We start from the raw sequence: 19,177 nt of genomic DNA, 5'->3' as shown, positions 1-19,177 counted from the left end.
TATTACAATCATAAAACATAAAAATCAAAGCAAATCAGTATCAAAAAAGGCTCTTCATCACATGCAACTCACTTGTCACAATTAAGTACTGAATTTTAGGGTCTCCTCTTTCTCTGTAGACTGTGAAAAATTTCCATGAATATTAATGGCAACTGGTGACAAGGAAGGGAAAGAATTTGAGACACCCGCCTACAGACTAACACAAAATGTGTAAGTTGTCTTTAATGTATTGATGCAGATCTCTCTTTTTTTTTTTTCAAATATCCTAATTAGAACTGTTTGCAATGGTAATATATTAAATTTGGCCAATTAATTTTTAAGAATCAGTATTGTGCTGACCACAACAGAAGCATAAATAAATGTACATCATGAAAAATATTACTCTGTGTTAAAAATACTTTTATTGAGCACTACAAACATTCAGTACCAGAACAAATACATTTCTCACCATGCGCCTAATTTCTGTGTATAGCAAAGTAAACCCCAGCTAATCAGTACACTTGCAGTTAAGTCTCTCCTGAGCAAAAATTCATAGGAAAGTGTACAGTTATTTATGTCTGAAAGTGTGTTCCTTCATCTAAAAACTGGAGACTGTACTTACACCTTATGTCAGTGTTTTCCCCAATGAGATATTGCACCATTAACTAAACTGCTAAAATAAGGGACTTCTTTAAAAAGCATTTTTCTCTCTTTTCCATTGCAAGAGCCATTCCTGACAACTATCATTTCTGACACATGGTTGCTTATGATATTCTTCAGGCTATAGGATAATCTGGTTTGCTAGTAGTTTTAAAGAAAGCTTGTAATTGAATAAACTTATAAACATTTAAAAGAAATACCCTTCTGGTGCTTAGTTGGTTAAGAGAAACGCTAAATCAGTATGTGCTGATTGCTGAAGCCAACTGACTTCTATATTTAGGATCCTCCTTACACCTGTCAAGAGACAGAGAGAGACAGCCAGAAAAAAAGAAAGTGTGTGCACCAGAGCAAGCAATCCAGAGACCCATTTCTCGTAGCAAGGAGCTAAAAATAAAAGCAACAAAGAGCAATAAAGAAAACAGAGCAAAATCTTATTATTTATATTATCCTGCTGCTCTTTGACATGCTGTCAGCGAGCGCTTGGAACACGGTACGGACCTCATTAGTTATCAGCAACTCCGGCTTCCCGCGGGAAGCCGCAGCGATACTCCAGGCTGGATGCAGTCCAACTGGGTCAAACCTGTGCTCCTCAGGTGGATCCCTCTCCCTGCCGCTCCTTAGCTGAAAGCACGGGCCTTTGTGGCAACGTTTTCATTCCAAAGTGAACTCCAGCAAATATTCATCCCTGTGTTTAGCGATGGCACTGGAAATGGGGTTTCCAGATTTGACTGGCATCTGTCTGAATCCAAATCCCCATTTGCTAATCTGACAGCGCTTCTTTCTATACTGATGATTCATAGATACGTATGCGAACGTAACGAAATGAAAACCACATAGGTTTCTTTAAATAACACTCTGCAACCAACTAATAAAACAATCTTATTGTAAAGGCTTCACATCCCTTTGTTTTAATAACAGAATAGCAGAGTACTGCATTTCAAATGGAAGGGCATCCAGCTGTAACAGGAGGTTTCTTTCAACACATGGATGCTGCCTTCCTCCCACCTGAGCTGCACCACTCCTTCCAAATTTTTGATTTCCCAGCAAGCAGAAATATTTGGGTTTCTACAGATTAAGGGTAAAGAAATAGCACTGCTGGGGAAGCAGGGAAAATCCTGCTATTTAAACTTACACACATGCTCCTTTCTAAATGCTACATGGCAATTCCTAAACAAAGAAACTGAATTTCACTCCCCCTTCCCTGACTCATGTTGTAATAATCCAAGTAATCTTTTAAACAATATCTGATTCACCACAAGATTCCCTGCATTCTTTTTCAGAAAAGGAAAGCAAATGGCCTTTAAGTATTCCCCAGTGTTCAACAAACTGTATCTATTACTGGCCAAGCTTAATTTATGTTTCAGTAACTATTACTTTCTCAGAAAGCAAACAAAAAAAGCCCTTTTTTCCCATGAATAGCAGATGAAATGCATATTTATTGGTTAAACATTAATGATGTGCAAGTTGGGATGAGAGAAAATGCTCAGTCCTTATGAAAGATCTTAAATACTCATAAATGTGGATGTTTGAATTTGGACACGCAGCACAGACAGCAACTACACAAATCCCTATGAATCTTCTCAAAAGTAACCCTAATTATTTGCCTACCAGCTAGTTTTAACCCCTAGTCAGTAGTTACACTTAGCTCATCTGCTGAGTGTACATAACTAATGTTTACATAGATACTAACTTTGATTACACAGAGGCAAGAGGCAAATGAATATAAAAACACGTGGAAGACAATGAACTTATATTCAGCTCAATAAAGAACTAAAGGCACGTGGTGGAAATTTGTATGCGATCAACACATGCATGCGGTAGTTCCGCATACCTTAACGTCACAGAAATAACTTCACGCTGTATAGGGCAAAATTATGGCTTTCCTGACATCAACATGAATTTTGCAGTCTACATCCACGCATTTCCCCCATAGTTTAAAAGGCAGAGGATTAAATGATTCGATACTTGCTGGAAATCAGATCCAGAGCAAGTGGTTGTGCCTGGCTTGGTGCAGAGTGGTAATGCTGTGCATAGTGCAGACCAATTAGCTAAGGCAAAGATAACCATGCGATATGCCTAAGGTCACACAGTTACCAGCAGTTTATAAAAGGACTTCATAAATTTAGGTTTGAAGTAGAGTTTATATTTTTGAAAAGCTTGGTGTTTTTTTTTTCTTTGCTTATTATGTAGATTAATATTCATAATGCAAAAGTATAATACTGCTGTATAGTATCAATAATAATACTAGTACATAGAAATAAGGCAAAGCATGTATCAGACATATCATATGCTACTCCCATCAAAACAGTGCAACCCCAGTGTACTCATACAAAGCATGTCAGCCTGAGCAGCTGTCAAAAATTCATTGAAGCTGAGATACAGAAATTTTAGTCTCTTCAACTGACCATAGTCTGAAGACAGAACAGGACCATACTAGATGTGCTGCAATAAATTATTGCATCTAGCTCCTATAATAAACTAGGTGTGCACAGTCCTACAAATATTTTTGTTACTATTTGTAGCACAACTGGGCTGTCCAGAAATATTCACATGAAAAACATCTGCAGGGTAAGAAAGATGAGAGATCTACAAAGTTTTATGAAGTCCTAAATGGTGACAACATATATTTATGAAAGACTAAGAGCCTTGTATTAAGTATTAGGCAAACTACTGTTCTGTCTTGCCTATATCTAATGGTGTCACCTATGTCAGGGGTTACACCATTCCCTTGGGTACCAAAGCATATAACCATTTGACGTCTGCCTGCATTACAAGTACATCTGTCCTACATTGATAACAGCAATGAACAGATAGAAGCAAAAGTTACAGAAAGAGATTTGGCTGTCTTGATTCATGTAGGAGGTGCACACACATTAGTATACACAATATTATCCCCGCCGTTATTTGTTCCCCTACAGGTATTATCAGAGAAAACCCTCAGGAGACATAAACTATATTGCTTTATCATTACTAAGAATGCTGTTTCCATGCCAAACTTTCTGTTGAAGGATCTCTGTCTCATAAGCTTCTGTCATACAGAATCCATAATAATACGGAGTTTGTTTCTTGATTGGAGCTTCCAAGTACTGCGCTAATAAGAACAGAGACACACGTAGAGGATGCTTCCATGGCTATCTGCATAGAGGAACACTCAGTCACCTGGTCTGAGGTACTGCATCACGTTAAATGTATACATTATGTATATGTATAATATACATATAATGTATACATTGTATACATTAAGTTCAGCAATATTCAAATGTATACTCAGGAATGCATCAGAGATATAATAAATGATGCAATACATTCATTTCTGTGCATAATTTCTAAGACTTTTTGAAATTCTTTCATCACCACACAAAAATCGGGGACGACAGACCATTTCCATGCAGCTTTAGCATTATTTTTCCCATAGCAGAAAAAAACAAGGTTAATTTTGTTACGAGATGCGACCTAGGACAAAAATGGCCATAAGTCATCATCATGGTTCTTCTCTGGAGTAGGTTGGCAGCAGAGATCTCATATGTAGAAGCCTTTAAAGCTATACATAAATCTACTGAAAGAAGTCTTCAAAAATCAAGTAAGAAAATACATTGTATCAGAGTCAATCAGTGATAATTCCTTCAGATGAACTAGCTAATACAGTACTTGATCCAAAAATCTGAAAGTCAAAGTCTACAGTGGAAAAAGTTTTATTGAGAATCATATGATGACACTGTTCCATACTTCTACCTTGTAAGTGACCTTAACAAGGAAAAGGGTTTTGGTTTGGGAGTTTTTTTGGGTTTTTTTTTAATAATATAACAGTTGGAAAGAAAACAGTTAAGCAGTCCAAAAAGTACTGCCCAGCTCCTTTACCTTAATTTGTAGGTTAAAGTCTGCAAAGCAGCTGATAGTAGCCTCAATAGGCATTCATCTTAACTGTAATTCTAATAGCAATTTATATTCAGACTTTTATTCTGCTCTGATATGTAATAGCAAAAATCAGCACTTACACCGTGTATTACATTTTGAAAGCATTGTCCAAACAATTCTCTATGCTCTTTTGAAGAATTCACAGATGAAAGAGAAAACTGGATAAGAAGAGGAAAAAAAAAAAACAAACCACACCCTGAAACTCCTGTTTTATTTTTGTAAATAAATTGCTTGGAAGCTTTAATCCAGCTCTAACTTACAACTTTGAAGCCATGTGAATTCAAACCATGTCTAGTTTTGAGATGCATAGAGTGGACTTTTTCTTCTAAAAAAAAGTAAGCGTAGCAATGATAAGGCATTACATGGAAGCAGACAAATAGTGGTGAATTACTTCAGTTGAGAGAAAAATCAGGTGGCCATTAAACTGCTGGTTTTAAAGCTCCTGAGAATTTTTTTACTGTATCATTTCAGCATCACTTCAGACTCTCAGAGAACTACACAAGCAATGTAAAATAACGATACTTCACTCTAAATAGCCCTTATTTTTGCATTGATTTTGTTTAGATAGACATTGAGCGCTAAAAAGATTGAGTAATTGCTCCATTTTGAAAATAGACAGCATTATCAGCCAAGAAAATCTTCATTAATTCATTATCCAATTTTCGCAGGTGAAAGAAATGTCACATGGAGGGTGTGTGTCCATGTCAAATCACACAGTAACAAACCACAAACTGGAAGCTATCTAAATTACTGTTGAATTAGATGCCCCATTCCACATCAGCAAACAAAACTGTGTACCTCATGCAGTCCATATTTCCCTATCACAAAGGACTTTGGACTAAAACACACTTATAATACTAAAAAGTTGTGGGTTATTTTCAAAAAAATAAAAATAAAACGTTTATTTTACTACTTTGCAGATATTGTAGGGATGTTTCTTTGTAGGTAATGCAGAACTACTTTATTTTAAGCAGTCTTTAGAAGAGGCATTTTGTCGACGACCCCTGGTTTGCAGGTTATCTATTTGGCCATTAAGAAGGCCTTGAACAAGTTCTATCTAAATACATGTCATTAAGTGTCAGTATGTGAAATTTGGATCTGGTATGCCAGAAATCTAAAATTTCAGGTATTGATGAAATCTCTTAACTTTGGATATGGTTGCTCCCCAAAATCATGACAAGATTAAATATAGATCTAGACGCAAGAAGCATGAGTTTCTTACCCACGTAGGTAGCTAGAACGGTCGGTATTTCTCTGGTATATTGCTAGTATTTCCTGTTAGTTAATTTCCAGGAAAAAACCCAGCTAGGAAATCATTCCTGCCCAGTGAAGGGCTGTACCAATTATTGAAGTCACAGAGCATAAAACACAGGATCAGTCAGTGATTTCTCTTTCTGCAGTGAAGCAATGTCCTAGCAATAGAAAACATCCAACATATCTCAAAAACATCTCTTTGCATAGGGTATCTTTACCATAGTTTTGGGGTTCAAAGGGTGACTTTTGGCTAATACCTTACTTTCCAATGCCAGAGGCAGATGCTTCTGCAATCTCTCCGTGTAGTGGAAGTTATTACCAGGTTTTCATTGCCAGAGATAAGGTATGTCCTTTGCAGTTTTAACAAAGTTGTCTACAAAATCCACCTGTCATGTTAGTCTTATATTGGAATTGCATTTTGAATAATTAGCTATGGAAAAAAACACTCTCATTAAGTCAAAATCATAAAAGCTGTAAAGTCAAATAACCAAAATAAGAATTCATCTGCATTTTAATATGTAAGCACATGTGAGTATGATTCTGCCCTAGTGTATCTATTTCACATCCTCAATGAAAAGTGTTGCCAGCAGAAAAAATAATGCTTGATTTTGTAACTGAAGACAGCATCACAATGAAGATGTATAAGGAAAACTATTTAAGGCCATAAGGCAATTTCAATATCTTGCATTTCCTAGTTTTCAAGTATTTAGCTTTACCATCAGATAACTTAGATTTTTTTTTAAGACTGATAAGTACTTTATTCTGTAAACAGATAAATCCCATGGAGAGTAATGGGACAATTGTAGAGTAGAACACTACTCACTAAAAAGAAATAGAGCCGCAGGTAATTAGACTGGAACAAAATATTTAATCACCAGTGTTTAACCTGTGCTTGTGAAGCTGAAAGCACCGCCACTGAATACATAAAGTGCTAACAGAAACATGGATATCTACAAGAACAACTGAGCATTTTTGTGCAAAACTACCTCACAGGCAATAAAAGTATTTTATCCTACAAATAAATGGAGTTACGCAAAGGAAAATCACTATCAGAAAAATAGCTGCAGGCAAAGTATTCTATACATCCACTACAATATTTTTTATGGCCATTTGTTAATTGTATCTCTCACTATCCATGTGGTGGATGCTTTCAATCCAAATTTTGCAGACCAGGAGAGTGTATCTATACTAGGAACACTTCCATAGCAAATGAATAAAGACACTGGCCGAGTGCTTCTAATGGCAAAGCAGCTATCACACCAGAATTTCACCTCATGTCCCCATAAAGTACCAACATCATCTTTCAGAGTAAACGCAGCTTCATCGGAAAAAAATATTCAGTTTCTCTATAAATTTCTTGCTGAATTTAAACCTATTTATCTGAAAAATTAAGATTTCATACCAGAAGGTGAATAAATTATTGGGTTGTGCATAATTAGAGGTAAAAATAAATGACTTCTATCATTCCCACCATTCAAAATTACAGTGCCAAGCACTAGAACTAATTGCTTAAAAAAAAAAATACAAAAAAAGTCAATTTGTGAAAGCCACTTACTGTTATCCTGCACATTACTCAACGTTGCAGTACTTTAAAAATGAAAGCATTTCTTCCTTACATTTCCATATGTATATAAAATTGTGTTTGTTCCGAATCTGGAGGAACATTTTTCAATGCCTTCCAGCACATTAAGAAGTTCTGTTTTACATGGACACTTGCTCAGTGGGGCACGGACAATGAAGTGGTGTCAGAGCTTATAATTTAAAAGGAAGACAAATGACCACATCTGATATCACGCATGGTTTCTTTGTGGTATCTTACTATTCCCCTCTGTATAGCCTAATATGATCGTGTATTACTTTTTATTTTATATAATTTTTACAATCAGGCCTTGACAGTGATGACTCATTCTGTTGCGAAGAAACCTGTACGTGTTTAATCAGAAATTATTTTATGTGGATTCATCCTTGCACTTAGGTTTTAAATGATACAGGACTGATACTCATTTTGCTGAAATTACACTGGTGCAAAGAAGGATGAACTCGGGTACCTAATCATTTCCAGAGACATTTAGAGTATATCCTGAGACATACTCTTAGTCATGCAACAAACCAATTAATCCTTCATGTATTTCTAATCAGTCAAAAGTGACTATAAGGACCAGATTCTGCTTTCAGTTACCGCAAAGCTTTTCCCCATGTGTATAGCATAGTGAAATCTCCTGAAGACATGTTCCTGCATGCATTAGTCCTCTCCCAGTTTATATATCTACCCACATAATCTAAAATATATTCCCAACAGATAGAAGTCTAATCCAAGACGATGCTTAGACAAGAAAAGTGGCTTGGTAAATAACACTAAAATTGGTAAGGACTACACTTATGTTGTTACTGTTTGCAGGAAGCCAAAATAATTGCTATGAAAATTATGTTACTCCTACTTGAAAACTTGATAGCCTTGGTGATTATCAGGTAATTAGTGATTGCTAATGATCATCTTAGGCATGTTAGTAGTTTATATACAGAAACAAGTTGATACCGGACCACCTAAACAGCATTAATTATATATTTTTATGCTCTGCCTTCTTACAAAAGCAAGACACCTTGCAGTATGCAGGATGGCAGTGCAGTATCATTCCCATTTCAGAAATGGGAACAAAGAAATAAAACAAGCAGTAGCCAGTACTGCAAAAAAGGTGGCTAGCATATCAGGGTACTGAACTCAAGTGTCATGCGCCCTTGGCTATTGTTGTCCCCACCTATTGCCTCTGTGTTAATTAGAAAGTACAAAATATTCACAATACAATTTTCAGATAAATTGGGCACCTACAGCTCCAACTGCTTTCAACACTGAGAACAGTGATTTGCAGTGTGGCAAAGGAGTGCAACTAGCACGCAGCCTTGGCATGAGTCAGATATGCTGGCTTCTTTTCATGATACTGTCTGCAGATTTTTGCTGACTCCTCTTAGTTTCTAAAAATGCTGCTAAACTTATGTTTTACAATCTGTGTACATCCAAGAAGTACAGATCGTGGGGATTGACTTCTTCTAACTCCCCAGATCTCAAGTTACCAAAACCAACAGATATGATGGTACCTTTTCTACAAAGATTCTACTAAAAAAAAAAAAAAACAACTTCGAGAACCAGGTAACCAGGTAAACCATACAGGAAAGGTTTGGTCATGCAAGTTTCTGAGTTAAGGTGGGAATATAGCAAAACACCTTAATAAACAAGGCTTAACGGCTTAACAACACTTTTCAACTACAGAGGGCTTTAGAGGCATTAGCTAACAAATTAATCTTGACAATAAAACCTTGCCTGACTAAATGGTAAGATAGTGCAGTTTCCTACTTTAATGAGAGAACTTTGTGTGGAAAACTAAGATACAAAACTTAAGAAATAATGCAAGCCAGATAAAGGGAGGTGGATAATAATAGAGACATACAATGATAAAGAGCTCAGCCAAGATACATGCAATTCAGCACGTACATCACAGAAAATAAAACCAGATTTTTTCTGATTAAATATTTCTATTCTGTTTTCTTTTTCAAAATTGTTGTCACTGAATTCATTTATTTCAGATCAAGAAATCATTGCTGCATTAGGAAATACGCACAGAGCTAACCATCCTACCAAAGAATAACTTTCCACAGAAGAGGATGGTGCAAGGAAACTCATTGCTCACTTCACTCAATTTCCATCTTCTCTCACCACGCATTCCTACATGTATATCTCTTCACTTTAACCTGTCTTTGAAAAAAATCTAATGGATTTGGTACATCTAGATGTAAAAAGAATAAATTTATATATGAGGCTAACAGAAAATATGGACATTCAACAACCTCTGCAAGAATTATCCTGAATACTTACTGAAGAATAGTATATTATGTATTATATTTTATTCTAATTCAATCTACTAAAAGAAATCAGCCATATACTGAAAAAAAAAACCCAACATCTGCATCAGAATCCACCACATTTCTGGATTAAACTCATGAAACAGACTATCAACATATCTCACAGGGCAGAGCGCTCCCCAAGTAAAGAGGGGAACCTCCAAGTACAGGGCTGTATTTAGGATCCACAAGGCCTCTACCAAATAGACTATTCAAATCCACAATGGGGGGAAATGATTAATTAAGAGGGTTCATTCAGCCATTTACAAAATAAACCATTTTTCCCACTAGTCCACATCAGAGCATCATAAATCAAAACTTCTTCTAATGGACTGTTGAACTTATCCCTCAATATTGAGATGATAATGAGATGTTGGATCTACATGTGTGGGAGTAAGTTATTCACCTGTAAGAGTGGGGGAAGGAATCATAAAACCCCAAAATTTGTAATTCGTACTTCTAGTCATCTCTTTCTTTATCAATACTCTCCTCCTTCGTGCTGTAGCGATAAACACAATTCTTCCAGCTCAGACGTTTCACATTATAATCTTTGACAGAAGAGCCCCCCGTGACTCAGTTTCCTCCTATGGAAAAAGTTTGAATTTCAAATCAAGAGTCAACACAGCCTGGTGTGGCAAATTTCTACTCATTCCAACAAGGAAGAAAACTTTTTTACTGGTTTGTGTAAGACTACCTTAGTGCAGAAAGAAAAATGCAGCACAGTATTAAAAGTGACAATTGAGAAAAATGGCATGCCTTGATTTAAGCCTTAGTCCTGCCACCTTTACCCAGAGAACTTTTGTAACTTTATTTTTATGCCTACTTGAAAGAAGATTTAGTCCATGCTTTGCAAAATATATTAAAAGTCCCAGTAAAGATAAGGGAGGGAGAGATTATACTGCTGGGAAATGTTTTAGGCTTTTAGACCAATCTAGCAGGGAGCTGCACAGGGGAAATAGGAGCACTTGAGTTAGAAAATTGTTTGGATGAACTGAATCTAGCTTTTCTCCTTTCAATAACAATTAACAAAATTTATCATCTGATTGCTACAAAAACTAGACTGTGGACTCAGCAACTCCTTCGTGTTCTTATTTACTTCGCAAATCAGGTCAAAAGTGAATCAGAATTTATTATAATGGATAAATTTGAGAGTCTTTGCTCATAGACTTCAACTCAAGCTTTATACGCACAAGGGTTGAAGAAAGGACCACTGATCCAATATATATCTCCATGTTAAAGATAACGATTGCTATGAAAAAATTATTCTTAGCCAATATAATCCACAGGACACATTCTTAAAAAAAAATCCTCTTCTTTCTGCATTCTTGGGTCAACATTCATGACTCTGGAAAAACTGAGGAAATTTCAAAAAATGAAAAGGGCTTAAATCTGTTACAAAATCAGACTACAGTTCTTGTCCTGACCAACTCTCAAACAAGAGGGAGTGAGAATGTAATTTTAAAAGAGTGTGGAAAATCCAATAAAATATTTTTTATAATAGTCAGCAATATTATAACTTCACATTCATATTCTATGGGTATTTCAGGCCTGCCTCAGATTAAAAAAAAGTCTGGTTTTGAATTACTGTAATTAACTGCAAAAGCTTGCTGATTTGTTGATGCAAAATAATGTCAATCTTTTTCATAAACTTGTTAGAATCTTTGTAAATAAATAACAAAAATTATACAAGGAACAGAAATTCAACACTTTGTCTTCAGTTTGATGTTCAGGAGCAGAGAAAGGTGTTGTAAAAGGGACATAAGTGAAAAAACGTGGTCCTTTCCCTAACATCATTAGTGTAACATTACCAAATAGTGAGCCATATTCTTGTCAATTTGTGCCTGTGAAAAAGCGAGTATATTTTACATTTCACCCTGAAAACTTATTAAGCCTGGGAGGGAGGAAGGAAGGTGTGAAACATTGAGTTTGCTTAGAAGCAGAGTAGGTCAAAAATAGTTTGGAAAGCGCTGGAGAAGGAAAAGACAAATCCCACTTGAGCTGAATAGCTGCAGGCATACGCCATTAATTTTTAGCTATTAAAAACTGCTGAGGCATATTTTGAAAATCTTCACTCTTACATGGATTTTTTTTTTCCCTATGAATATCAACAGAACTTCTTAATTTCAGCAGCATGGCTTGGCCCTAAATAGAGAATATCCAATCTGTGAACATCACTGAAGTATAAATTCAGCTGAGAGTGATTTCACTATCAATGTTATATTTTTGCACCTTAAATGTCAGACATTCTGCATCACTACAGTGTGCATTACACTGTACTGCTTGACATAAAAATCATATTTTGCAAGCAATATTGATTCCAGTTCTCCTTTAATATTGCAAATCAGGAGGGAACGAAGAATCACCACACTCTCTAATAGCAATGACCAATTTGCTATAGTAAGCAATGGCCCAACTGATGCAAAATCCAGCTCTTGGTCTCATCCTACGGAACACAGCGTTGCCCAATATACATTTGAGAACAGTCAGGTGGGATCAGGCTACTTAATAGATGCAACATCAGAAATAAATCAGAGGTGTAATCTCAAATGCAAATAATTTAAGTATTCATTGATACCTGTCCTGCAGCAGCTGTAGGTGGAATGAAAAAGCTAATGCAGGAACGAGCTGAGTGATCTAAGACACAACGCACCGGCGCTGCCCAGGGGTGGCAGAAGAAGTGCAGTTATTATTTTGTAGTTCTTAAGTTCTGTGTATTTTCAAGGTGCTAGATGTGTTTTACCTGGACACCAAGGACACTGAGCTGTCAATCCTTCTTTCAAGAAGTCTGATTCAGCATTCATAAAAGACATAAATAAAGGATGGCACCTGGCTTTACCAAATTATAGCTCTGGTCCAACAATTTTATTCCAGTGGTATGTTGTGGTAAATCTTTTATTCAGTTAAAGCAGATATTTTAACAAGGCGCTAGAAAACAACATTTTTCTGTAGTCCATAATATCAGCTTTTGCCTCTAAGGTCTTAGTAAGCACTGTAAGCACAACATGCATCCCAAGCACATAGGGATCAAAAGCTCCTCTATTGCTGCAAAGTAGAAAACAGTCTGGGGCCCAGTTCTGCTTCTGCTATGTTGAACAACAGAGAGAATGAGTCATTTTTCTCTTAAACTACTAAAACGCTGCTAAACCGCAACCCCTATCTTGCAGAGGTTTAAGTCAAACATTGGTCTAGAAGAAAATTCTACCTTGGGTAAAGGATTCTCGCAGAAGGGAAGAATAAAGGCATAAGCGTATCAGATCACAGTTATCAGTGGGCAACTATAGTCTATTTTGTTTCTTTGTTACAAAAGATTAAAGTAATAATACTGTGACGGTGCTTCCATCAATTTAAAATGCTCTGCTAGATAAATATTTTTAAGATCTGTACAACTGGTCTTCTATTTAACAATGAATACATTTCAGACTAATGTGCTGCCAAGCTCCAGCTCTCTTTCTAGCAGCTGAATTCTTGGATAAAATCATTTTGCAGGGTATGAGCAATGCAGTTCTGAAAATAGCATCACTGCAAAATGAAAGATGGCAAGAACCTCTACAATGCTGATTTATTTCAATGAAATTTCATCTCTTATGATCGGTATCTATTTTGACGTTTTCAGCTGAATTTTCATACTTAATAAAATGTAAATCTGCAGAATTTGTTAATTTTGAGGCCCCAGCATAAGTATAACAAAGAGGGAAACAGGAAAAAAAAAATAAAAAATACCCATTCACAATTCACATCACAAAATTTAAAAAAAAAAAACAAAACAAAACAAAAAAAAACAACCAAACACACAGAAAAATGCTTTGTGGATCCAAATAATTTGTATTTATCACCACCACGTGTACAAAGGCACTCACAAAAGAAAGCAATGCCAATCAACAAGCTGTTAGACACTTATCGTTAACTATGTTTCTAGTAGAAGAGTGGACTGGAGTGACACTTTTTAAAATACTGGTGAGTTTATGGATGTTGCGTAATGCTGAATGCTGCTGAGAAAACACTAAGAGGTGATATTGCACTTCCCTAATTCTAAGTAGATTTCATCTTTTGGCTTTCTTTCCACTTCACTAATATGAAGGTACACTTCAGGAGATTTTTTTTTTTTTTTCCCGTCATAATGAAGATTTTTAAATAGATTGGAAAATACAATATTCAAATGAGAAGGAGCCTGGTATTTTACAATCCATTAACGCAGCTGTCTTTTCTAATTAACACCAGCAATAAAATTGGCATTCTTCTATCACAGACTTTATGCTAAAAATGAGATTATATGTATATGAGAGGTGTCAAAATCCCTAAATCTCACAGTAGAAACAGATGAAAAGGGCACATTATAAATATCTTCTGCCTACATTTGGTCACTGATTTTATATAGAAAGCGACGCTGTGTACCAAGTCCAGTGACATTCTCAGCAAGACCCACACTTGTTAAGTCCATGTGCAGAAACCAAAAATACAAATGTCCCAGTTGTGCAAGCTCTAATTCGTATGACTCATATAGATTTCCCTGACTTGTCCTAATGACACCGAAACAGCAAGGATGATTCATGCAAATTAAAAATGGGAATACACAACTGCTTTTCTAAAAATTTCCTGCCTGCATACAGATATATATATATGTTCATATGTATATTATTTTTATCCTCTGTATATTATTTTTATCCTCAGATATTTTACACTAATTTATCTAAGTAGCAGATCTGTCTTGAATATAACGCATATTTTAATCTCTACATACAGAACAAGTGACTGAGGAGGAAAAAAGGATAAAAGAGAGAAAATGAATGGGGGAGGAAAATTAGAGAAAAATAAATTAAAAACGGACATTAAGCTATATCCGGAATGATGTAATCACAGAAACAGTACCATTGATATCGAAAGGCTTCATTTGTAGATTCATTAAAATTAAAATATCTGGTTTGTTTGGGATTTTTTTGTTGTTCTTTTTTGTTTTCTTTTTTAATCAGTAAAGACAGGTTTCTCATCAGGAAGCAGTAGGTACATCTTTATATCGTACACTACTTACTATCAGTAAAAATATCAACACTCCTAAGACGTATGGTGTCAACAGTATACTTAAGAACTACAACACATTTTTAAACTCAAGACTATCTGTTTTGATGCCGTATAGACAAAAGAACAGAAATAAAGTGAGCCCTATGCTACCTTTACCAGGAAACATGCAAATCACATTTACTTAATAGCATTTTTTTTTTAAATCTGTGTAGCTGTGGATGATAAATAAATATACGTGGCTACAAAGAAAGAAGTGCTTTGCGTACTGCGTTAGCAGTAGCATGGTTATAGTGACAGGAGTAATATATACAACAATATTCTCATATAAGCGCAAAATACCTGCTGTGCTGCATGTATAAATGAATATTTGGAGTTGCTATGTTAAAAGTAAAAGCATGATATCCTATACCAACATATAACAGATCCCTAATACATGATACAATGAAAATGATACATTTTAATGAAACCTAACGTGTATCAATCAGTAACTAAACCTTATAGCTAAAGATCAAGACATAATTACTGCTATACTTAAAGAGTTCATTACAGAAAAGTCTTCAATATCTGTGGTGAAATATTCCAATCCAGGAAGCAACAAATGTGATTATACCACCTGCTCATATTTTCAATGAAAAATGGAGGTCCCCATTTCATACACCACAATCCTTCACTTTAAATTCTCTATGCATTGATGGGCAAATATATCAGAGCATTTTTGCCTGGTCAGAGAAGTAAAAGTAATCAAATGACTGAGATTTTACCAAACAGACATTGCTTAAACCTTCAGCATTTTTTGCTAAAAATGTTTCATACTTATATACTACTGTATTGGTGATAAAAACTTCCGGATGTTTTAGCAAAAGCACGTGTTAAAATATTTACTGATGCAGAAGGAACAGATGACTGAAGGAAAAGTGATTGTACAATAATGAGTTGTTGATGAAATCATGAACTATATAGCCCTGAATATGCACAATTTTTCATACAACAGCTGGGAAATACTGCTTCCTCAGACCAACTTTTTAACTAAGAGAAAAAGAGACTGAAAATACTGGGAAGAAAACAAATAGCTAAAAACATAACATCAGCAAACCTTCAGTTCTTCAATTATTAATATCCTTTCTTTTCTTTATTCTCTTATCTTGTCATTTTTTCCTATTTTTAATATTCTTAAAATATAAAATCTTTCACATTAAGGGCATTTGCATCAGTTCTCTTTGTTCTTCCCCGTTTACAATCTATAGTAGGAAACAAAATACCGCTGTCAAGACTTAAAAAAGAATCCAAAAATTGTTTTCTCTTTCACCTGTTACATCATTACTTTTTGCAAAGCAGCTCGTCCTGCATCAACCTGTTGTGCTGTCTTTTAAATGAACTAAGCCTTATTTGCACTTTGATTTAATTTCAAAGAGGAAACATTACTATGAAGGATGGACAGGTGCTAGAGATTGTTTCTACAGTATTTCAATGGAATAATAATGAGAAAAAAGAAAGCCAACAGCAAGTAGATTGTGTAGAACATGGAAATGCTATTGACTAACATCATATTCTGAATTACTTAATCATAAGTACAGTTATAATTAAAGTTATATTATATAATATGTTTCCCTGTTGACAATTTCTATTACCATGACTGGGAGTAAAGGTAAATTCTGAAGGGAATTAGCAAACATGGACAGAGGGACGAAAACAGTTTTAAGGAAAAATCACATCATGTTATGCTAAAAAGTGATCTAGACTTCTATTTGAAATCATACAACATTCTTTTAATTTCACTAGGTCCCACATTTCTTTCTCTTGTAAAACTAGAAAAATCTATGTAGGATATAAACTGTAATTAGTTGTGTATAATAAGCTTATCAGCTCAATAAGAAACAATAAATACAGGAGCTGAAACACAAGAAAAGCACTGACTTAAAAAGCCCTGGCTTTGTATTTTGTCACTCTTGCTTCTACATGGCACATCTTTATAAGCTGTAACATGAGAATATTTTAAAAGATAATTTTCCCTTCAATGAAGGGCTATATTTATTCAACTTACAAGATAGTCAGTGGTTATTTTACACTTATCTTTGTATTCCTTTCTTTCATTTAACAGTGCGAGCATCCCTTTGAGTCTTTCATAATGGAACCGGTACTCAGAACTGAATCCAATTATAACAACCTACCAGCAGTACTAATTGGTGAAAATGCATTGCTGGTAATTGCTGTAAACTCATCCTTCTGCACAGGATGAACGAGGGCAATAAATTCTACCCAGCATTAAACAATAGGGAAGACTACCACTAGCACTGTTTTTTTTATGTAAAATGTATTAAAGCGAGTCATCCACTTAAAAGTTACCTACCGGTAGCTTTAACCCAGATTTAAGGGTAAATACTTAAAAAATGTAATATATATATATAAATAATAAGGTGAGGAAGAAAGAAGAAAAAGGAAGAAAACACAGTCATTAGTCCGTAATGTTTTGTTGTGGGTGGTTTTTTTCCAATCTGTAGGCGAATCTCAAATATGATGTATTGGCTTATTTTTTGCCTTTCTTTTATTGCCTGCTTTCATGATGTGATCTTTGCACTGCCCTGGGCAACACTTTCACGCTAATAAGCCTGCAGTGCTTTAAAGATTTCTATCTTACGGCTCCGCAAAACAGAAAGCTGCTTGTACCGAGAGCATCCCTCAGCTCTGGCAAAGGGGATTTTTGAGAAGCGAAGATTCGCAAGGCCAAGGCTGAAGAAAACAGTTCTTTACTTGGGTTGCTTTAAGCACGCCGAAGCCCCTCTGGTGAGGCACACGCCTGCGCACACCCAGCCACCCCCCCGGGCGACCAGGGACAGAAAACAAACCCTGCGACTGTCAAAATACCCGTGGTGTGCGCTGGAACACGGCCAGGTGGGAGTGAGCTGAAGCACAGCCTCAAAACTCAAAGGAACCCCTCGCCTGCCGGGTCCACACGCCTGCCGCAGCAAGGCGAGGAAAATCTGCCTTTTGCGTGAATTTTAACCGAATGGCTAAAGTTTTTAATTTTTTTTGTTTGTTTGTTTGTTTGTTTAAATAGTGCTAAAACTCCAGCCAGGCTGAAATAACCTTTGTGGGAGGAGGGGGCGGGCTCAGTGTAACTCGAAACTTTCCTCTCAGCGCGGCGGAGCTGCCGGGGGTATATTTAGAGCTGGGATCCGCTTCTGTGAGGCGAAGCCCTCACCTCAAAAGTCCCGCCACCGGGGCACTCTCCCCACCCTCCCCCACCCCCCCGGAGGGACCCTCCGCTACCCTCACTCTTTCCCAAACAAAACCAGCCGAAATCCTGCAATTTTACCTCGCCGCCACTTTCCGCCCGGACTTACTTTATTTCCCCTTTGTATTTTCGCCGGCGCCGCGCTCTTCCACGGGCGCAGCGGCGCGGCCGTGCCCCTTCCCCCCCGCCCCGGCCGTGCTCCCACCCCGCCCCAGACCCCCGGACCCCGCGGGGACTTACGTGGTGGCCGAAGGAAAAGGTCCCTCCGAGGAGTGGTTCATCACCAGGGACTGGAAAAGTGTCAGGCTAAAGACTAGCAGCCAGCCAGCAGCCATCTTCCTGATCGAAGATCGATCCCCCTTCCCCAAGTCGGCGAGACGGCAATAATAATAAATTCAATTATTGTGTGTGTGGTGGTGTGGGGGGGGCTGTTGTTTTTTAAAGCCTCCTCCGCTCTCCCTCCCTCCCCCCCCCCCACACCCACCCGCCCCCTCGCAGGAGGCGCAGCCCAGAGATGTGCGGAGAAGCGGGAGCGCGGCCGAGGGTGGGAAGGAGGAGGAGAAACGATGGAGATCTGTGGGTGGAGAGGGGGAAGACGAGAAATAGAGAAGAGAGAGAGAGAGATACTCTACTCTCTGCTACTCCAGCAGCAGCTCCGGCTTCATCTGATCCGTCGCCATCAGGGCTACTTTTGTAACAGATCTCCGCTCACTCTGTGCGTGTGTCTCCTTCCCTGATTTATCCCCCCGATTGCAGAGCAGACGGAGGAGGAGGAGAGAGGCAGGCGGGGTCGGGGCTCCTGAAGGGAGAGGAGGAAAAGAAGGGGAGAGAGTTGGAGACGGGCAGATCGCTCCCGGCTCCTGCCTTCCCTGCCGGCGGCGGGGGAAAGTCGGGGCGGGGAGCGGGGGAGGGCGCCGGGCCCTGTGGCGGCCGCGCTCCTTACAAGGCAGCCGAGGAACTCCCCGGGCCGGGCAGGGCCGGGCCGCCCCCCGCTCCCCCCCGCGGCGTGCCGCACCTCCCCGCCGCCCGCACCCTATTTTTAAAACCGCTTCGTGCCTTATTTTAATTCCTCCTCGCTGTTAAGCCGCAGCCTCGCACAGCCCGTGTGCCACCAGCCCGGGCTGCGTGCGTTCATAGATATGTACATATATATTTATATATGGATGGATAAACGTCTCTCTTTCCGCTGCTGGCAGTAGAAGCGCTCCTCAGCGCGGAGGGGCGAGC

The 19,177-nt window shown here is 37.7% G+C and overlaps 1 protein-coding gene across 7 annotated transcripts in view; it reads right to left on the bottom strand.

Annotated features, from left to right (window-relative positions):
- CACNA2D1 (calcium voltage-gated channel auxiliary subunit alpha2delta 1) overlaps window positions 1-18,963 on the bottom strand; it is a 426,351-nt gene extending 407,388 nt beyond the window's left edge. For all 7 annotated transcript variants that reach the window (XM_074592546.1, XM_074568628.1, XM_074572617.1 and 4 more), the window contains exon 1: window positions 18,191-18,963. In XM_074592546.1, the coding sequence (XP_074448647.1) occupies window positions 18,191-18,285 (95 nt within the window). In that variant the 5' untranslated portion in view covers window positions 18,286-18,963. The remainder of the gene's footprint in view (window positions 1-18,190) is intronic.
- Window positions 18,964-19,177: the final 214 nt, after the last annotated feature.

This window comes from Larus michahellis, chromosome 1, assembly GCF_964199755.1.
Source record: "Larus michahellis chromosome 1, bLarMic1.1, whole genome shotgun sequence".
Lineage (NCBI taxonomy): Eukaryota > Metazoa > Chordata > Aves > Charadriiformes > Laridae > Larus > Larus michahellis.
This window is presented reverse-complemented; position numbering and strand designations above follow the sequence as displayed.